Source organism: Cherax quadricarinatus, chromosome 43 (assembly GCF_038502225.1).
Source record: "Cherax quadricarinatus isolate ZL_2023a chromosome 43, ASM3850222v1, whole genome shotgun sequence".
Classification (NCBI taxonomy): Eukaryota; Metazoa; Arthropoda; class Malacostraca; order Decapoda; family Parastacidae; genus Cherax; species Cherax quadricarinatus.
The window spans coordinates 2,669,303-2,692,415 of NC_091334.1; the positions used below are offsets into that span (position 1 = coordinate 2,669,303).

The 23,113-nt window shown below is 43.9% G+C and overlaps 1 protein-coding gene across 1 annotated transcript in view; it reads right to left on the minus strand.

Moving 5' to 3' along the window:
* LOC128694360 (DNA polymerase beta-like) overlaps window positions 1-10,089 on the minus strand; it is a 90,897-nt gene extending 80,808 nt beyond the window's left edge. Inside the window, exon 1 of the mRNA XM_070093507.1 lies at window positions 9,876-10,089. Within this exon, the coding sequence (XP_069949608.1) occupies window positions 9,876-9,945 (70 nt within the window). The 5' untranslated portion in view covers window positions 9,946-10,089. The remainder of the gene's footprint in view (window positions 1-9,875) is intronic.
* Between the last annotated feature and the right edge of the window lie 13,024 nt (window positions 10,090-23,113).

The following is a 23,113-nucleotide window of genomic DNA, read 5'->3' on the forward strand; positions in this document are numbered from 1 at the left end:
ATGGGCTCCCCACTATGGGTTCCCCACCATGGGCTCCCCACCATGGGCTCCCCACTATGGGTTCCCCACCATGGGCTCCCCACCATGGGCTCCCCACTATGGGTTCCCCACCATGGGCTCCCTACATATGCTACACTGTTTGTACTTCTGGACTGACACAATGACACAAAAGAATTTAATTCTATCATGATCCTTATGTTGTGAGCTTTTTAAAACATTTCATTCTTCACAGTATTAATATAACTCTACTGTGTAAGTAATTTTAAACAATTATTATCTTCTTAATTCATAATGTTTATAATGAAAATTGATATAGTACATTATACCTAGAGGGTGTTCCGGGGGTCAACGCCCTTGGGGTCAGGTCCAAGACCAGGCCTCGTGGTACCTTTACCTTTGATATACCTTTGATGAGTTTCAAGAATCTCACTACTCTTGGAGCTCGGCCGTGGCCCAGGCCTGTCTGGTGCTTGCCTGGTCAACCAGGCTGTTGCTGCTGGAGGCCCACTGCCCCACATATCCATCACAGTCTGGTTGATCTGGTCCCTGTTGAAGATACTTGTCCAGTTACCTCTTGAAGGCTTCTACACTTGTTCCAGCCATGTTTCTGATATCTTCAGGTAAGATGTTGAATAGTCTGGGGCCACAAATGTTGATACAGTGTTTCCTTATTGTCCCCACCGAACCCCTGTTCTTCATTGGGTTTATTTTACACTTCCTCCCATATTTCTCACTCCAGTATGTTATAGCAGTGTGCAGATTTGGGATCAGGCCCTCGAGTATGTACTTTCCAGGTAGAGTATACTGTTATATTACACAGATATATTTGCCATGTTTTGGTTATTACACTATTGAAAAATTGGTCATAATTTTATACAACACTTGGTAAAATTAACTTAACACGGTTCCATTTGAGGCCAGGGAAAATATTTTGGTGAGGCCATTGTGTCAATAGGGGAGACCCACCGCCATCCCCTGACACCCCCATTCCAGCCTTAGTGAATACTGTCCAGTACGATTCTCTCCTAGGAGTTAGCTATGTTAGTGAATAGTGTTTTGATTTTTTAACTGCCATATCTTGTATCTGCCAAGCAATTGTGGCACCCAGTAGGCATATGAGTGTTGCTGAAAGTGGCAAAAAAAAAGTTTAGGCATTTAAGTCTTGGAGTTACAAAGAAAATAGAGATATTAGAAAAGAGAGCGCCTATGGCCTTAATGAAGCTTCAGTTTGTACAGTTAAAAAGAATGAAGTAAATATACAAGTTTGTGTAATGAACAATCCAGGGTGTCATCTCACTGACTTACTGACTGACTTACTGACTTAATTACAGACTTACTTACTGACTTACTTACTGACTTACTTACTGACTTACTTACTGACTTACTTACTGACTTACTGACTTACTTACTGACTTACTTACTGACCTACTTACTGACCTACTTACTGACCTACTTACTGACCTACTTACTGACCTACTTACTGACTTATTGACTGACTTACTGACTTAATGTTAGACTTTTTCACTGAAGAGGACCCTGACAAATCTAGAAGCAGTGCTCTGAAATAGTGTCTAGAGCAGCTGATGACTTACCATCAACTGTATAATGTGCTGCAGGGTAAAATGGTCCAGAAATTCATTACAGAATTTATGCACACTCCAGTACAACCATCGATTTCAGTACCAGAATCTCTACCATCTGCCTCAGCCCAGTAGGGCCACAGCATAACTCTCCACTCTCTTGACAATCATCCACAAACACCAGCACCCACAATTTAAGGTAAGAAATACTATTATTTCTTTTGAATTTGTAGTTCTAAGCAGTAAAAACAGCATAGTACATCACAACAATGAACAACAATTACATATTCACTTTTATTTCTGGAAGACGTGGTCTAAAAAAAAGTTGTTTGGCCTTTTGGGGGCTCCCAGGAACATAACCCTATTTTTGCCATAAGTTCTTCTGTTGATCTAACAGGGATTTACTTAACACAGTGTTTTCAGGAACGTAACTACCATGTAATATAACGGTGTACTGTAAACAAACCATACCACGGGTGGGGTTTGAACCCGCGATCAGAGAGTCATAAAACTCCAGACCGATGTGTTAGCCACTGGCCCAGCTAGCTACAGTAAGATTTTCAAATTCAAATTCAAATTCAAAGTTTATTCTCTATAAGGTTTACAATGCTGAGTTTACAGAATTTGGTTATTGTGTGGTTTACATGTAGTAAAATAATACAGAGTGTACCACTAGAACACCTAGCATGGCTAGGCATTTCGGGCAGACTTAAATTAAATCTTAAGTTTAAAATATTACAAAATTATGAGGAAAGTTGGTATTATGGCTAAGTGACTAAATACTAGTTTGTGAGTTTAGCAATGTGAATGCTTTTGTTTTGGCACTATACATAGTTTCAGTATTGGAGTATCACAGGCCAACTTATGACTAGTTAAGATTCATTATTTTGAGATTGAGATTGATATTTCTGTTTATGGTCAAATGGGTGAGTGAGTGTAAGTGTTAACCACCAGGTGGTATTCGTGTAATTAGTTGACAGGGTGTATCAGGGAGATAAGATGTTTTCTGATGGTAGTTTTGAAGGTGATGAATATGTCTGCAGTTTTAGAATTTTCAGGTAGGGTGTTCCAGATTTTAGGGCCTTTGACATACATTGAATTTTTGTAAAGGTTTAGTCGGACACGGGGAATGTCATAGAGATGTTTGTGTCTGGTGTTATGCCTGTGGGTTCTGTCACAACTATCAAGAAAGCGTTTTAGGTCAAGGTTAATATTGGAATTTAAGGTCCTGTACATGTAGATTGCACAGTAGTAAGTGTGGATGTACTGAGCAGGGAGTAAGTTTAGATCTATGAAGAGTGGGGGGGTGTGTTGCCAGGGATGGGATTTGGTGATTATTCTTACTGCGGCTTTTTGTTGGGTTATTATTGGCTTTAGGTGTGTTGCTGAAGTTGAACCCCAAGCACAGATAGCATAGGTGAGGTATGGATATATAAGTGAATGGTATAGTGTGAGAAGGGCAGTTTGCGGCACGTAGTATCGTATCTTGGAGAGGATCCCAACCGTTTTGGATACTTTTTTGGTTATGTGTTGGATATGGGTGCTGAAGTTCAGGTTGTTGTCGAGGTATAGGCCTAGGAATTTGCCCTCATTATGCCTGGCAATTAGAGTGTTGTCAATCTTAATGTTAATTTGCACATCTCCTGCTCTGCTACCAAACATAATGTAGTAGGTTTTGTCAGTGTTAAGCATAAGTTTATTGGCTGTCATCCAAGTCAATATTTTGATCAGCTCCTCTTTAACAATGGTGTTGAGGGTGGCAAGATTAGGGTGAGAGATGACATAAGTCGTGTCGTCAGCAAAGAGAATGGGGTTCAGGTGTTGAGATTCATCCAACAAGGTATATTTATACACCATAGGAAGGTTAGCATAGGCACCACTGATCACAAATGCAAGTTTTTACAGACGAATCTCCTGCTAGCGTGGCCGTGACAAACTCTACTCAAATCCTCTCAAAGCCATCAACATGACTCTCTGATAGCAGGTTCTAACCTCTCCCATCATATGGTTTGTTTGCAAATGTGTCATTACGATTTTGTGAGTTGGGTCTACTGTACATGTATATATTATCATGTATCTCTCCTTCGCTCCAGTGAACACATGTTCAAGACTTTAAGGCATTCCAAGTACAGTGGACCCTCAGCTAACAATGGCATCAGCTAATGTTAAATCCAGCTAATGATACATTTTAATGCAAAATTTTGCCTCAGCTAGCACTAAAAAACTCACCCAACGCGATTCATTCAAGACGCATCCACGTGTGGCCTTAGCGCGCCTCAGTTGTCCCGTGGGTGCCAGTATTTACAAGCCAGCCAGTGCGGTCGCATCCATGCATACAATCGAAACATTTCATATTATCACAGCGTTTTTAGTGATTGTTTGCAAAATAAGCCACCATGGGCCCCAAGAAAGCTTCTAGTGCCAACTGTGTGGTAAAAAAGGTGAAAATTACTATGGAAATGAAGAAAGAGATAATTGCTAAGTACAAAAGTGGAGTGAGTGTCTCAGAGCTGGCCAGGTTATCGCTACTATTGTGGCCAACAAAATGGCAATCAAGGAAGCTTGTCTTGCAAAAGGTACAAGTTTGTTTTCGAAACAGAGATCACAAGTACTCGAAGATGTTGAGAGACTGTTATTGGTGTGGATAAACGAAAAACAGATAGGAGATACCATCTCTCAAGCGATCATATGTAAAAAGGGTGGGAAATACGTACTATCGTACCACAGTCAGCTGCTGCTGCACCACCATCAGCTGTTGCTGCACCACAGTCAACTGCTGCTGCACCACGGTCAGCTGCTGCTGCACCACGGTCAGCTGCTGCTGAACCATGGTCAGCTGTTGCTGCACCAGTCAGCTGTTGCTGAACCACAGTCAGCTGCTGTTGCACCACAGTCAGCTGCTGCTGCACCAGCATCAGCTGTTTCTGACCAACATGACTAGTCCCAAACCTGTCCATCCAGCCCTGCCGTCATTGTTTACAAGCCAGGGTGGCCGGTTGCATGCATACATTCGATACATTTTGTTTTATTCCATTGTTTATAGTGCTTGCAACTGCTAAATAAGCCACCATGGGCCCAAGGAAAGCTTCTAGTGCCAACCCTGTGGTAAAAACGGTGAGAAATATGTACTATCGTACCACGGTCAGCTGCTGCTGCACCACCGTCAGCTGTTGTTGCACCACAGTCGACTGTTGCTGCACCACGGTCAGCTGTTGCTGCACCACGGTCAGCTGTTGCTGCACCACGGTCAGCTGTTGCTGCACCAGTCAGCTACTGTAGCACCACAGTCAGCTGCTGCTGCACCATGGTCAGCTGCTGCTGCACCACAGTCAGCTGCTGCTACACCACCATCAGCTATTGCTGCACCACAGTCAGCTGTTGCTGCACCAGTCAGCTGTTGCTGAACCATGGTGAGCTGCTGTTGCACCACAGTCAGCTGCTGCTGCACCACAGTTAGCTGCTGCTGCACCACAGTCATCTGTTGCTGCACCACGGTCAGCTGCTGCTGCACCAAAGTCAGCTGTTGCTGCACCATGGTCAGCTGGTCCTAGTGGCATTAAAAGAAGAAGGGAAGTAACCCCGGAAAAGGACGTGCTACCTAAAGTCCTAATGGAAGGGGATTCCCCTTCTAAACATTAACAACTTCTATACTCTCCCCTCCTCCCATCCCATCAATCATCACCAGATCTTCAATAAAGGTAAGTGTCAGTTTGTGTGTATTAAAATTAATATTTCATGTGGTAAAAAAAATTTTTTTCATACTTTGTGGTGTCTTGCACGGATTAATTTGATTTCCATTATTTCTTATGGCGAAAATTAATTCAGCTAACGATGAGCTTTCAGGAATGGATTAATATCGTTAGCTGAGGGTCCACTGTAATTTAAGTGTTTTACTGGCTCAATGTGTGCCATAAACGCTCTCTGTACAGTGGTCCCTCAATAATCGTCCGGCCTGAAAGTCGTCCATTTCAGAAATAGTCGCGTTATTTCGTCTAAACATTGGCTCGCAAATGGTCCGTTAACTCACTAATCGTCTTTCGCCCTGGACGTGTACTCACGGCTCTGAGCCGCGTCGTCCTCCCTTCCCAGCCAGTGTGCCATTGTTTACCAGTGAGCGATGGTCCCCTCACATGTTCATACAAAATAGTATTTCATAATATTCCATTCATTTTAGTTCTTGCAAGTGCTAAATAAGCTACCATGGCTCCAAAGAAAGCTCCTAGTGCCAAGCCTTTGGTAAAGAAGGTGAGAAATACAACTGAATTTAAGAAAAACATCATTGAACAATATGAAAGTGGCGTATGTGTGGGTGAACTGGCCAGGATGTATAACAAATCCCGTACAACCATATCTTCCATCATAGCCAAGAAAAAGGAAATCAAGGAAGCTGTTGTTGCAAAGGGGGTAAATATGCTGACAAAAATGAGATCACCAGTACTCGAAGATGTTGAGAAGTTATTATTGGTGTGGATATACGAGAAACAAATAGCAGGAGATTATTTGTGAAAAGGCTAGGCAGTTGCATGACGATTTGGTAAAGAAATTGCCCGCAACTAGTGGTGATGTGAGTGAATTTAAGGCCAGCAAAGGCTAGTTTGAGAGATTTAAGAAGCGTACTGAAGAATTGAAACCTGAACAAGTGTTCAATTGTGACGAAACAGGCCTCTTTTGGAAGAAAGCGCCAAAGAGGACCTACATTACTCAGGAAGAAAAGGCACTCCCAGGACACAAGCCTATGAAAGACAGGCTGACGCTCATGTTCTGTGCTAATGCTAGTGGGGATTTCCTCCTCCAGTCTTCCATACACTAAGAAGAATCGCCAATAAAGGTAAGTGTTATCATGTCCCATTGTATTGTATATGTACTACATCTATATTTCATGTAAAAAAAATTTTTTGTTTTAATACTTCTGGTGTCAGGAACGGATTAATTGTATTTACATTATTTCTTATGGGGAAAATTGATTCGAAAATCGTCTATTTCGATAATAGTTCCACTTCCAGGAATGGATTAAGGACGATAATTGAGGGACCACTGTATTTGCTCCAGCCCTGAAATTTCTCCTGCTTTGAACTGGGTCATCAGCAATGAGCAATATTCTAAAATGAAGGAGCACTAGCAATTTGAAGAAAGTCACCACTGATATTATTTCCCTTGTTTTAAAAGTTCTCAATACCCACCCCGTCATCCTCCTGGTTGTCGTGATTTTTGTCTTACGTTCTTTAAAAGAAAGGTCAGCTGACGTAATTATTCCAAAGTCTTTTACGTGTTCCTCTCTCTCTATTTGATGACCCTCTTGAGTTTTGTATACTACAGTGTTCCTTTTGAGTTCTTCATTCCTTCCATACCTAAGCAGCTGGAACTTATCACCATTGAATATCATGTTGTTCTCCACTGCCCACTGGAAAACCCTGCTTATGTCTTCCTGTAATTTTCCAGTGTCTTCTACTGTAGTGACTTTCATGCTTATTTTAGTGTCATCTGCAAATGATACAAAACTGTGATGGGTGTTTTTATCCATGTCTGCTATGAATATGAGAAACAGCAGAGGTGCCAGGACAATGCCTTGGGGCACTGAGCTTTTTGCCTTGCTGATGCTGGATTTTGCTCTGTTCACTATTCCTTTCTATGTTGTGTGTGTTAGGAACCCGAAAATCCATCTGCCTACCATCCCTGTAATGCCTATGGCCCCCATTTTGTGTGCTATCACTCCATGATTGCATATGTCAAATGCCTTTGCAAAATCTGTGTAAATCACATTTACACTTTGGTCATCTTCCAATGCCTCCGTAATTCTGTCATAATGGTTCAGCAGCTGTGAGAGGCATGATCGTCCTGCTCTAAAACCATGCTGGTTTGGGTTATGCTGGTCCATGAAATTTGTACTGTAATTTGCCATCTCATTATTCTTTCAAAGATTTTTATGATGTGAGAAGTTAGGACTACTGGTCTGTAATTTTTAGCTAGTGCTCTACTACCTCCCTTATACAAAGGAGCTATGTCTGCACTCTTTAAGGTCTTCAGTATTTCACCTAGATCCAGGCTCTGTCTCCAAAGAATACTGAGGGCTCATGCTAGTGGTTCTTTGCACTTCTTTATAAATAGAGCATTCCATGAATCTGGTCCAGGAGCTGAATGAGTGGGCATGTTATCCATTTCTTTTTCAAAATCTACGAGATTTGTACTAATGTCAGTTAGTTGGGCTCCGTGGTCTTCTGCTGGAGTTACAAATGTTTCTGCATTCTCTACCTTGCTGTCATTTAGTGGGTTGCTGAACACCGACTCATACTGTTCTTCTAGGATTTCACTCATTTTCTGTTCATTGTCAGTATACGAGTCTCTCTCAATAATGGTCCAATTCCACAGGTAATTCTTAGATTGGATTTTTGCATAGGAATAGAAATATTTTGGATTTCTCCTGGAATGCAGGAGGGAGAGATACATGATTATATACACCTGGAAAATCCTAGAGGGACTAGTACCGAACTTGCACACGAAAATCACTCACTACGAAAGCAAAAGACTTGGCAGACGATGCACCATCCCCCCAATGAAAAGCAGGGGTGTCACTAGCACGTTAAGAGACCATACAATAAGTGTCAGGGGCCCGAGACTGTTCAACTGCCTCCCAGCACACATAAGGGGGATTACCAACAGACCCCTGGCAGTCTTCAAGCTGGCACTGGACAAGCACCTAAAGTCAGTTCCTGATCAGCCGGGCTGTGGCTCGTACGTTGGTTTGCGTGCAGCCAGCAGCAACAGCCTGGTTGATCAGGGGCTGATCCACCAGGAGGCCTGGTCACAGACCGGGCCACGGGGGCGTTGACCCCCGAAACTCTCTCCAGGTAAACTCCAGGTAATATCCTCTATGGCCCTTTGTTCCCTTTGTACTTCTTCTGTTAGGTATGACATCCTAAGTTTTTGCTCTAATTCAGTGATATCTTGGCATATTTGTGTTTTTATTAAGCAATTTAGCAATCCATTTTCTTCTTTTGTACCATCTTCTACACTCTCTATAACTGATCTTCTGGGCTTCCTCAATGATACATATTTAATACAGACCTTGTATACTTCTATGTTCAGCTTCTCTAAGCAGGGTGGGGACTTAGGGTGTTCATGTCTGACTCCCAAGATATGTCTGATAGCTCTTGGTTTATTTTTTCCTATGGTTGTTGGACTTTAAACTTACTGAACATCCCTTCTCTTTCATTAGTGCTGCAGTTCCCTAACTCTGAGTTAATATTTGTTTGTACTTGTATGATGTTGTTGTCAGAGTATATTGTTTTTGTAACTGTTAGTCTCTGATTAGTTCCTCATTGTTTGTGTATATGAACTCCGGGTATTTTCATTTTTAGTGGGATCAGTTATCTGTTGGTTCGATGGGTTGCGTGCGTGTGTGTGTGTGTGTGTGTGTGTGTGTGTGTGTGTGTGTGACTCAACAATCAATATTTGCACCAATAACTCATTATAGTTGTGACCGGGTGTGGAAGTATGAATTGCTCATTACACTATAATTTGTTCATGATTGTAGCCATGTATAAACATAAGTAACAATTCTTACAGTATTCATTACCTTTGTAACTTGTGAGCTCATTACCTTTGTACCTAGTTCAGCTATCAAAACTTTGGGGGCCCAGTCACTGGACCCATTACGTACCTCTGTAATCTGTAAATACCTTTGTAACTTGTCATGATTGTGACCAGACCTACCTGGAGTTCATTACCTTTGTAAATTGTGAGTTCGTTACCTTTGTAAATTGTGAGTTCATTACTTTTGTAAATTGTGAGTTCATTACCTCTGTAACTTGCTCAGCTATCAAAACTTTGGAGTCCAGTCCCTGGACCCATTATGTACCTCTGTAATCCTTTGACTACCGCCCACAGGATGGGTATGGGGTGCATAATAAACATATTAAACTAACTAACTAAACGATGAGTACTTTTCACAAAGCCTCATTAGTTCCTCCCTTTTTTGTGCCTGTTGATCCAGGGTGCTTTCCGGAGAGATTTCTGGTATAACATGGTGGATCAGGGCCTGATCAACCAGACTGTTACTGCTGACTGCATGCAGACCAACGTACAAAGCACAACCCGGCTGGTCAGCTTCCTCTTGAAGACAGTCTAGGGTCTACTGGTACTCCCTCTTACGTATACAAATATGTTAGGTGAAAGGACACATTCAATTAATGTGACATTTTATTGTGGCAACGTTTCGCTCTTCAGGAGTTTTGTTTGGTCATTATGATGAAAAACTAGGATAACCTGACATTTATATATATAAAAATACATCCTCACCCAGTAGCAGCTCACAGATAGAAGCATTAGGTTTGCCCTCGCTAGATGGATGTTTCCTCTTACTGCTCATCTTGTCTTCTTTTCCCTATTTTCTTCTACTTGCTCCGTGGGTTGTCAGCTGTTACAGTGAAGGAGAGAGTAGGATGCCCAAAATACAGTAAAATACCCCGGGCATCAGGCCACGACGTGTGGTGTTATTGTTGGGGTTGTTAAGGGCTTCTAAACCTTATGACTTTCTGAGTCCTGCAACCCGGGAATCAGGGAATAATGTATTAAGTTTATTTAACAATATCAAATACAAAATGGGAGTTGACACAGTTACTTTTTGCTGATGATACTGTGCTTTTGGGGGATTCTAAAGAAAAGTTGCCAAGGTTAGTGGACAAGTTTGGGAGGGCGTGTAAAAGTAGAAAATGAACAAAGATAAGAGTAAGGCGATGAGGGTATCAAGCTATTTAGATAAAGAAAAATTGGTTATCACACTGGAGGGAGGGAGTATGGAAGAAGTGAATGTTTTCAGATATTTGGGAGTTGACTTGTCAGCGGATGGGTTTATGAAGGATGAGGTTAACCATAGAATTGATGAAGGAAAAAAGGTGAGTGGTGCATTGAGGTATCTGCAGAGACAAAGAACGTTATCCATGGAGGCAAAGAAAGGATGTACGAGAGTGTAGTTATACCAACACTCTTATATGGGTGTGAAGTTTGGGTTGTAAATGCTGCAGCGAGGAGGCAGCTGGAGGCAGTGGAGATGTCTAAGGGCAATGTGTGGTGTAAATATTATGCAGAGAATTCGTAGTGTGAAAATTAGGATGAGGTGTTAAGTTACTAAAAGTATCAGTCAGAGGGCTGAAGAGGGGCTGTTGAGGTGGTTTGATCATTTAGAGAGAATGGAACAAAGCTGAATGACTTGGAGAGTGTATAAATCTATTGGGGAAAGAAAGCAAGGTAGGGGTCATCCCCGAAAAGGTTGGAGGGAAGGGGTAAAGGTAGTTCGTGGGCGAGGGGCCTGGACTTCCAGCAAGCGTGCATGAGTGTGTTATATAGGAGTGAATGGAGACGAATGGTTTTTGTGTCCTGACGAGCTGTTGGAGTGTGAGCAGGGTAATATTTTGTGAAGGGATTCAGGGAAACCGGTTAGCTGGACTTGAGTCCTGGAAATGAGAAGTGTAATACCTGCACTTTAAAGGAGGGGTTTGGGATATTGGCAGTTTGGAGGGGCATCTAAACTTTCTTATCTGGGAGCCTCTGTAAAGACAGCGTTTATGAATGAGTGATGGTGAAAGTGTTGAATGATGAAAGTTCATGCTTTCTTTTTGGGTTTTTCTTTCTTTTAGGGTCACCCTGCTTGGTGGGAGATGGCCAACATATTTAAAAAAATCTTTATTTCTACAAGTGTTCGGGGCCCAAGACTGTTCAGTTGCCTCCCAGCATACATAAGGGGGATTACCAACAGACCCCTGGCTGTCTTCAAGAAGGCACTGGACAGGCACCTAAAGTCAGTACCTGACCATCCGGGCTGTGGTTCGTACGTCAGCTTGCGTGCGGCCAGCAGTAACAGCCTGGTTGATCAGACCCTGATCCACCATGAGGCCTGGTCTCAGACCGGGCCGCGGAGGCGTTGACCCCAGAAACCCTCTCCAGGTAAGTACATGTGCAAAGTTTACAGGCCTAGCTGACATCAATGACATACTACTATATAGTAAGCCGCTTGTTATGCAGAGTATTTCGGGCAAATCAATCAAAGGGACTGGAAAAGGCTACTGGAGTAATGGCACCCTGGACAGTGAAAACCCCACAAATGTCGTTATATCAGAAACGTAAATGTCACTATCGCCGCAAGGTATGGCATACTTCATACCCATAAAATAAATAAATAAATAAAAAGAAAACATTGGCGCACAGCTCTTTTTGCTAATGTACAGATGCAAACCAGGCAGATTAGGTGTCCCTGTAATCAGCGGTTAGAGTGTCGGTAGCAGCAGTCGGGCGATAAACTGTGATATATGTGAAGAGTGGGTGCACATAAGGAGTACGGATAAAATTAGTGACGACGGACTAGTACCTAGGAATGCTAACCTTAACTTTGTCTGTAATGCATGCATAGGCCATCGTAAGACCACAGAAATAATACAGTTACCTCAAATAACACCAGACAAATGTTTACACACTACCAAGATACGAAAGAACAGTAAGATAAGATAAGATTTTGTTCGGATTTTTAACCCCAGAAGGTTAGCCACCCAGGATAACCCAAGAAAGTCAGTGCGTCATCGTGGACTGTCTAACTTATTTCCATTGGGGTCCTTAATCTTGTCCCCAAGGATGCGACCCACACCAGTCGACTAACACCCAGGTACCTATTTGCTGCTAGGTGAACAGGACAATAGGTGTAAGGAAACGTGTCGGAATTTCCACCCGCCGGGAATCGAACCCGGGCCCTCCGTGTGTGAAGCGGGAGCTTTAGCCACCAGACCACCACCAGACCACCACATCATATGTAAAACGTGTAAGCAGTGGGTGCATAATGGTTATATGTTTGGTCATTTTAATATTTGTAATAAATGCACTCTAACCTATTTACCCTTTAGTAGTGCTGACATTGAGTTACTTAACCTTCTTAACACAAATGACCCCATGCCAAATATTGATGATTATGACTGCTTCAAGAAAACAGGCCTTCACTTTATTCATGTCAACGCGAGGTCACTCTTACCCAAGATGTCAGAGATTAGGATTCTAGCTAAGATAACTAGGGCAGCAGTTATATCCGTTTCTGAATCTTGGTTGGATGCCACGGTGACTGACGACGAAGTCAGAATAGGTTACAACATAAAGCACTTAGTTAGAAATAGAAATAGCGGTAGGGTATATGCCTATGTAAGAAATGATCTAGCCTACTACCCAAGACCTGATTTGAATGATAAATTGGAGACTATGGCTTGAGGTATTGTTACCCGAGACTAAACCAATTCTAGTAGGAACTAGTTATCGCCCCCCCACCCATAATCAATTCCGGACAAGAATTGATCATGAGTGGGGGGCGGTAACTAGTTCCTACTAGGATTGGTTGTCTTGGGTAACAACACCTCAAGCCATAGTCTCCAATTTATTATCATTCAGATCAGGTCTTAGGTAGTAGGCTAGATCATTTCTTACATAGGCACTAGATCATTTCTTACATAGGCACTAGATCATTTCTTACATAGGCACTAGATCATTTCTTACACAGGCACTAGATCATTTCTTACACAGGCACTAGATCATTTCTTACACAGGCACTAGATCATTTCTTACATAGGCACTAGATCATTTCTTACATAGGCACTAGATCATTTCTTACACAGGCACTAGATCATTTCTTACATAGGCACTAGATCATTTCTTACACAGGCACTAGATCATTTCTTACACAGGCACTAGATCATTTCTTACACAGGCACTAGATCATTTCTTACATAGGCACTAGATCATTTCTTACATAGGCACTAGATCATTTCTTACACAGGCACTAGATCATTTCTTACACAGGCACTAGATCATTTCTTACACAGGCACTAGATCATTTCTTACATAGGCACTAGATCATTTCTTACATAGGCACTAGATCATTTCTTACACAGGCACTAGATCATTTCTTACATAGGCACTAGATCATTTCTTACACAGGCACTAGATCATTTCTTACACAGGCACTAGATCATTTCTTACACAGGCACTAGATCATTTCTTACATAGGCACTAGATCATTTCTTACATAGGCACTAGATCATTTCTTACATAGCGTTTCTGAGACATTGATATTGGGAGACTTCATTATCTCTTTCCAACAGCAAAATAATGGGCTATGTAACAGATATAAGCAAATTCCTGGATTATATAGTTACATTCATTTAATTAATGAACCAACCTGGATTACACGGTTCTCAGCCAACATATTAGACCACATCCTTTGTAATCGCTCTGCTGACATTAGTCAGTCAGGCGTCAATACAACAGGTCTTAGAGATCATCTGATCATTTACTGTACCAGGAAAATCATTAGGGATCGGACAGGCCTACACAGGACAATTAAAATGAGGTCAACTAGAAACTACAGCAAAAAAATACTGGTAAATAGGCTACAAAATTGTGATTGTGATTGGACATTGATAATAAGTTGCACGGACGTAAATGATGCCTGAGAAAAATTCCCGAGTTCACTGCACCAGTTAAAGAGGTTAGGATTCAACGAAGAACCAAACCCTGGATGACTACTGAGGTATTAGATAATGTGAAATTCAGGGAATAATTGCTAAAAAAGATTTAAGATAAACAGGCAGGATATTGCAGCGCTAAATGAATTCCAGAGAGTTAGGAACATAGTACAGAAGCTCATTCAAGGAGCAAAGGCGAAGAGTACAAGAATAACCCCAGAAAGCTCTGGCAACAGCTAAAACAGTTGGGGTATAGTCATAAATCCACAATTAGATCTAACACAGGGCTATAAATTGATAACGAATTATGCCACGAGACAAATTGACAAATTGTTTTACTTCATACTACACTTCTGTGGCATCAACACTAGTAAGTAAACTGCCAGTTGCATCAAATTCTTTGAACACAGACTCTGATAAATTTAAAACATATTACATTGATAAGGGAGTCACCTCGAGCAGTTGTCAACTAGTAGGTATACCTTATGACTTCGTACGTAAAGAACTATGTAAATTAAACCCCTACTAAGAGCACCGGTTCCGGTAATATCTCGTCCAAATTCCTAAAAGATGGCGCCTCTGAATTACCAGTTCCCAATGCACACACAATGAATTCGTCCATAGCCATAAATACTGTCCCAGAAGGATTCAAAGAGGCCAGTGTGGAAAATTTTGGATTTTCCTAACTTTAGCATGTGTAAATTTGAATAAAACAATTGTGTAATAAAATATGATGTTGATTTGACCCTTTTGAGAAATTTCAAGTGAGGGGGGCATAGAACAGCTGCTGAGTGATGCCAGGGAGATACCATTTGTAATTTGTAGGCACTGGTTATCGTGAAAAGTTCAACTAATAATCTGGCATTTTCATGGCCAAATTGGGGCTTCTCGGGCTGAATATGTAAAAGGAACTCATGTTAATGTCCTCTGTTGAAGAATTTGGACAGGAAATTTGTGGGACCTCAAGAATTACGTGTGAATGGTGGAAGATAACAGAACATCACTCACAGGGAAGTACACCATTAGTCCTTGCATTTAGATCTCTAGCTGGCCAGTGTAGAGTCTAGGTGTTAGGCAGGTGTTGTGGTGTGATCCATCTACAGTAATTAAATGGTAAGTGTTAATACTAATTTTATTTTGTGTACCCAGCAAGCCAAATCACATACAGTTCACAACTTCAATTTACCAGAGTAGCTGGTTTTAATATTATAATTATTAATTTAATGTCAGGTCTAGCTTTCTGTGAGAGTGGTTGGGAGTGGGCTTTGAGGGAGTGACAGTTTGGCGACGTGCTGTGACTAAGTCCCACCTACCAAATTGCATGCAGGTAATAATTCAGGTGATGCCCTGTAAGCCTCCTGCAGGTGATTTGCTCTAATAATAATAATAATAATAATAATAATAATAATAATAATAATAATAATAATAATTATTATTATAATAATTTTCATAATATATATCTTAGTGTCCAGACTTCCAACCTTTCAGAGACACCTCCATACAAATCTTATAGGATATATATAAAAAAAAGTGTTAATGATAAGACGTCTGGAATCTTGTGACTATATAGATCGACACCATGCCTAACCCTTCTAGGGTAGGGTAGGTGCCTGAGCCCGAGCCTTTAGCTCACAAGACTGTCATTCCCATTTGCCCCCTTGGGGCGGGGATGGCAGACCAGAGAGGCCTAGCTTGTGGCTAGGCCTGGGGACAGTTGGTCCCAAAGATGAGGAGGTACTTGTGCCTCCTCCCATGGGAGACTTAGGTCTCAGACACTCCCTAAAGAGGGAGCCAAGGCCGGGCCACCACTTGGAAAAGGCCCGGGCCGGGAGAATACCGGCGAATATTTAATAAAAATTGTGACTATAGATCGACACCATGCCCAGCCTTTCTAGGGTAGGGTAGGTGCCCGAGCCCGAGCCTTTAGCTCATAAGACTGTCATTCCCATTATCCTCCTTGGGGCGGGGATGACAGACCAGAGAGGCCTAGCTTGTGGCTAGGCCTGGGGACAGTTGGTCCCAAAGATGAGGAGGTACTTGTGCCTCCTCCCATGGGAGACTTAGGTCTCAGACACTCCCTAAAGAGGGAGCCAAGGCCGGGCCACCACTTGGAAAAGGCCCGGGCCGGGAGAATACCGGCTAATATTTAATAATAATAATTGTGACTATAAACATTTTGCATCAACTAAATGAATGAATCATTCTTCAAGAGACTGCAAACCTATAATGACTAATGTTTTAGTGGTAATGAGATACTTGGTATAAACCTTGGTAGTAAATACCGACATTCCCAACATTCTCATACCCTCATGCTCATTCCCAACATAGTTACCTGGCTAAGATACGATGATATATTGGTTTTCTATCCGAGACGTCTCAATATCCAGGTCCTCCTCAACAAGATCAATGCAGTCGAACCATCAATAAAGTTTACACTTGAACTCGAAAAAATGACAAACGTCCTTTCTTCGACGTCCTCCAGTGCAGATCTCCCGACAGTGACAAACTTCTCTTCAAAGTGTATAGAAAACCTATCAACAAGGACGATCTTATATACTTCTATTCACACCAAGACACCCGCACTTAAAGAGGAGTCCTCAGTGGCTTTTTCTTGAGAGCTCTTCGCATCTCCAGCCCTTGTTTTCTTGAAGAAGAATGTATTTACATAACACAAGCCTTTACACGTCTTCAGTTTCCATCTTTCTTCATCGGAGATTGCAGACTCAAGGCACAAACTATCCTCAACAAACCGCCCATGGAACAGCCCTCCAAGCAGTTCATAGTGCTTCCATGTGGTGATGTTGCCACTAATACTCGCCGGGCACTTGCTAAGAGTAACATAAATGTTTCCACCATAAACACATCATCTATCAAAGACCTCACTATGAAACGCAGCCCCACACCTCTAACTTCCACAGCAGGCGTCTACACCATTCCTTATGGATTCTGTCTCAAGAAATATGTAGGCGAGACAGACCTTGCGGTCCGCCTGAAAGAGCATCGAAATGCCAATAACAGAGATGACATAAGGTACGCCTGTGTCCTCCACAGAGACTCCACGGGGCATTTGATGAACTGGGACTAGGCACATCTTCTGACCGAACAAGACCTTAGACGCCGACGGTGTGTAGAAGCTTCGCTAATCGCCGTCACCAACACAATAGAATGTAACACTGGAAACCACAAAATTTCTAAAACATTAGCACCACCTACCTAGCAACATGGGAGTCACATGATCTCATCGTCTACCCGTCCTCATCCCAATATGTCATTCTTCAGGTCACAATGCGTCACTCACACCTCACTCTCCGCCTATATATGCTGTCTTTTAACCTCTGTATGTTAGAAGTGATCAAGGTCTCAGGACCGAAACGTTTTCCAATAAATATGTCCTAGTGTGTACTAACGTGTTTTCCTAAACCAATGAGATACTTAAATAATTTTGATAGTGTACCTCTACATTGTATTATGTTCACTAAAAAAAAAACTTATGTTCACTAACTATATGAAGAAACTGTAATTATGAAATGAGTGTGATATATTTTTGTGTAATGTAACAATGTTCAGCGGGGTCTGATAAAGACATTGTGACCATTGTAATCCTGTTTTTAACTCTATCGTTCACAGGATGAGCGCGGAGTGCACATAAACTAGCCGCTCATACGACACAACTAAACTAATTCAACTCTGAGAGAGAATTATAAAAGAAACACAGTTTCTTCCGAGAGGGAAACTGGGAATAATAAATTTCCAAGTATGTCTGGTGGACTTCCACATTGAAACTCCAGCAGAGCCAGACACCCAGGCACTGAATCAACTGAGTAAACAACAACCGGCTTTTCATATTCCTAGGTGGGCCTGAAGAATGGAGCCTCGACCAATTGTCGAGCAGCGACAATTGAGCTTCTTATAAGAACATAAGAAAGAAGGAACACTGCAACAGGCCTACTGACCCAAGCGGAGCAGGTCAATGTTTACCCCCCCGAATTAGACCAATGACCCACCCAGCCAGGTCATCTCCACTCAAGGATGGAGCACTGCACCAGACCCAGCAGCACAAGCTAGTCAGGTCAACTCACACCCACCCACACCCACTCATGTATTTATCTAACCTATTTTTAAAACTACACAATGTTTTAGCCTCAATAACTGTACTCGGGAGTTTGTTCCACTCATCCATCTTACAATATGGTTAGACAAGTTTTCTAAGGTCCTGTGAAAATTTGTGTGGACTGCCTCCAAGTGAGTCGCCTACCCTGGCAAACTCTGTTGACACCGAGCTCTGAGGTGGGTACCTCAGCCTCACAAGTGGCTTATAGGACAGATTTTCACAAATGATTGGTATTGCAAGAAACCTCGCCTGCATGCACGTATAAAGGACTAACTTACTTGGTGTTGCAGCATATATCCTGATCTTCAACTTCCTAAGCCTAGCTTTAGCCCCCTTGGACTTCCCCTTGGGAACCACGTGCAACCGGGAGCATTAATTCCTGCAATATTCAATCGTTATTAGTGTCCTGCCTGCACCTCAGAAATTCCTATATCCAAGAGGGTATGTATCCCCTAGTATAACTATGCAGACTCAGACGCTAGCTTCAGACGACTCTGAGACGCTGGTACTTACTGGGCATACTCTCTCTGTAGCACGCCGAGCCCTCAGTTAACTCAACCCACAATCTCCTAAGTCACTGGCCAGATCCTACGGGAAAAGGTGAATATCTCGTCTTACTGTATGGGCTGATGGAGGAGATCATCTACGGTACATCGAGGTGTCTCTACCAGATTTCCCCAGGTCTCAGATGTGAAGACACGTGGGGGCGCCGCCTGATGTTCACGGCACGTCTTGTCCAGTCGAAGTCTATCGTAAGAAGGACGCTATTCTGTCTTTGTGACCTGCGCCCTGCCATTCAAGCTAGGGCTGCCAGTTCTCCCTAGCTAACTTATCCTAATGTTTGCCTACATTATCGGCCTATTACTACCTATGTTAAGGTCTTAGGTCTACTCTATCATTATCTACAGATGCCTTAGTAAACCTAATATGAGTGTACTACCAGTAAACCTACCTCCTACTTCACTGAAGAGTAAATCTATAAATTAAATAAGCTTACCAACCGCCAACCAGAGAATGCCGTGTTTGGGAGGGTTTAAGGGCCGCTCGGCTCAGACGACCAGACACTCGTGCTGGATCTGAGCTGTGGAACTATTTGGACCAAATAAATTTCCACATCCTCCCGCCGGCGAAGGTAGGCGCTAAGTCTAGATCAAGTCTGCCTCCCGCAGGCCCCCCCAGTGGGCCCTGGACTCGAGCGCCGTTCGACGGGTCGTCCGGCCGCTCAGCTTGCTCAACCTCTGGTCTGATTTCTCATGTCCCGGTCCCACCATGTGGACCTCGAGAGGCAAAAGCCTGTTGATGGGTCTTATAGTCTCGACACCGTTCATTCTCACTTTCACCATTCTCAACCGCCCAGCCTTGTCTGGGTGGGTTGACACTACCAGGCCAAGAGGCCAGTATGCCCTCGGCGCCTCGGATTCTACCAGCACCAGGTCCCCTTCACTTAGCATCATCTTATTCGCCTCGGGGTCGGCACCATAGAAATGTTCCCGCAAGGTTGTCAAGTAATCCCTGCGCCACACCTGGTTCCATTTGTCCAGGATGTTCACCAGTCTGTTGTGACTCCTGTGCAGTTCTTCATTGATGGGGGGACCATCTGGCCCATAATAATCCAGCTCCTTGGAAGACTGACTCAAAATTGCGGGGAAGGGCTCAATCCTTCTTCCAAACAGCATGTGATTGGGGGTGAGAGCTTCTTGCTCGTCAATCCCATTTTGTACGTAGGTCAGAGGCCTGTTATTAACTCTTGCCTCTATCTCAACTAACACTGTCCTCAGTTCATCACAGCTCACCCTCCTGCCGTGCAAGACCTTCCGAATGCACCTTTTGACTGTGCCCACCATGCGTTCATAGAATCCCCCTTGCCAGGGTGCCCTGGGAGCTATGAACCTCCACTCGCACTCTATTCTCTTTAGGTGTTCTCGTACTTCTCCGTTGTCCCTAAGATTCCTGAAAACTTTATCGGCCGCCCTAAAGCTTGTGCCATTGTCCGAGATAATCAATCGCGGGCACGAGAATCTGGCAGTAAACCTCCTGAACAACTTCACGAAAGTCTCTGTCGTCATATCTTCTGCCAACTCCAAATGCACCGCTCGAGTAGTGGCACAGGTAAACAGGCAGACATATACTTTCTGAGGGCCCTCCTTAACGTCTCCTGGGTTCTTCAATGTGATAGCCCCAGTATAGTCTATTCCTACAGTCTCAAAGGGCCTGTCACTATGTACCCGCTCCTGAGGCAGCGGTGGTGGACCTGGGTAGGGTAGGGTCCTCCCATCGTACCGCCGGCAGACCGTGCAACTCTTTAGCACCCTTTTGACGGCAGCTCGACCCTTCAGTACCCAGTAATTCTGACGTAGGCAGGTGAGGGTATCTCCAAACCCCCCATGTAAGGTCCTCTGATGGGCATCTTGTATCAATAGCTCTGTCGCCCATCCCTCCTTTCCCAGCAGCACGGGATGTTTGGCCCCATAGCTGAGCTCAGAGTTTTGTATTCTTCCCCTGCATCTTATTAGCCCCGCATGATCTAGGAACAATCCCAATGAGTGAACCAATTTGCTGTTCCCTGAGTCGTCATCGTTGGACACGCGTCCTGACGCCATAACCTGCTGCCGGGTCGCAAGTACTTCCAGCACTCCTGGAAACCTCCCCCTTTGGTACTGCCTTATCCAATATTCTCTGGGACCCACTAGAGACAACTGTCGACCCTGGCTTACCTTGTCATGCAGCTTCCTCACGAATCGAAATACCATTTCCGTGACTCCTATAAGTTTTCTCCACGAGGAGTAGCGCCTGGGGTCAAATAATTCAGTGTTGTGTTCCCCCGCAAAATGTACTATGCTGCTGATTGTCTCCACGAATTTCTGCTCCGGCCAGCAATCCCTTGCCGGTAACCAGTCTGGGCCTTTGAACCAAAGCTCGCTTTTACTCAACTTTCTGTGTGTCACCCCTCGGCTTATCAGGTCGGCTGGGTTTTGATCTGTAGGCACATACAGAATTGTTGACGTTGACTGTAGTTCCCGTATCTCCTTTACCCGATTCTTGACATAGGGGAGCTTAGACCTGTCATTCTGGACCTACTGTAAGGCCACCTCCGAGTCTGTCCATACATAGGTGTGTGTCACCCTCAGATTACTTAACACCTCCTCTACGTACTTACCCAGTCTTGCTCCCAGCAACATCGCCGTGAGCTCTAGCTTTGGGATCGAGCAATCCTTCAGGGGTGTCACCCGCGCACGACTGGTGACCAGATTGACTTGGTCCCCGGCCACCAAATACGCTACTGCCCCATAGGCCCTGGAGGAGGCATCACAAAAGACGTGCAAGTCATAATCCCGCCCGGTGCACCCGATGGACCTGGGGAATGTGAACTCGTGCAATTCCGCTAGGTCTTTGTTAACCAGATCCCACTCCTGGCAGACTGTTTCTGGCAGTGGGTCGTCCCAACCTAGGTTCAGCTCCCAGGTCTGTTGTACTAGCATCCTCCCTCGAATGGTGATGGGTGTCAACAAACCCAAAGGATCGAAGGCAGTCTGCACTTCGCTCAGCAAAGACCTCCTGGTCAGCTTCCCTTCCCCATCAGGCTTCCTCTTTAGCCTAAGTCTGTCTTCCTTGATTTCCCACTCCAATCCCAACACCGATGTTACCTCAGGCACTGAGTAGCCAGTATAGTCACGTTCCACCATGCCCCGCAACGTTGGATTGTTTGTCACCCATTCTCTCAATGGCATGTTAGCCGAGAGCATCTCCTGATTAGACTCTCGGTAAATATCCATCAACAGCCTTTCATCTGAGGTGGTACCCTGCATGTTGTCTACATAAAATAGGGTCTTCAGTAATTCTTTAAGCGGGCTGTTACAGTTCACAAGGTGGTAGTCTATGGTAGCCTGTAATAGGAATGGTGAACTAGTGGCACCAAACAACACTGCCCTGAATCTATAGGTATCTTACCCTTGCTTGGGCACCTCCCTGTTAGCCAACCACAAGAACCTTGTGTAGTCCCTATCCTGTGGCTGCAACCCAATACGTAGGAAGGCTTTGCTAATGTCTGCCGCATAGGCGTACTGTTCCATCCTGAATCTCAACAACACATCTGCTAATTTCTGCGTCAGGGAGGGCCCTGTGAGCAGACAGTCGTTCAACGATGGCTCTCGGGGACTCGCCTGCGAGCTGCAGTTGAAGACTACTCTGATGGGAGTGGTTACCGACTCCTTGGTGACTGCCATGTGTGGAAGATAATGGGTGTTTTCCCCAGGGCTGGCATTGGGCACTTTCTCGATGAACCCAAGGGCCAGCTGTTCCTTAATAATATCATCATATTTCCCCACCAGACCCTTCTTGGTCAGGTTGTTCACCAATGAATTCAACTGACCACGTGCCCTCTTGAAATTAGTGGGCAGCGTTGGGTGGCCCGGTTTCCATGGGAGTCGCACCCAATACTGCCCATCCCTGAACTGCACATGGTTCAAGTAATCTCGATACGTCTCTTCGTGTTCGGGGGGCGGCTGGTCACCTTTAATACCTACTACATCCAGGTCCCATAGTTTATGGACCGGCTCACTGTCGGATATGCCAACTTGCGCCTCTGACAGGCCTTTGTGCACACCAATCCGCATCACCAGTACAGCCTCAGTCGCTGTAATACCAGAGCCCTCCTTTCCCGGGGTCGCAGGGAAGTGAGCTGGTATTCTGCCTCCTACGATGTACCCCGCTGGAGTCCTGTACAGGCCCACACCTTCCTTGATAACCCTTCTCGTAGACATGAACTCGTCTAGGTAATCCCCTCCTACCAAGATGCCTACATTACTAACATTGTCTGTAGCAATGTCTGGTTCTGCTAGCTTCACACCCAACTCCCTCAAACGTTTGACTGCTGCAGCCAGTCCCCTAGTGGTAATGATATTGGGCAGCCTCTTCACCATCAAGGCTGAAAT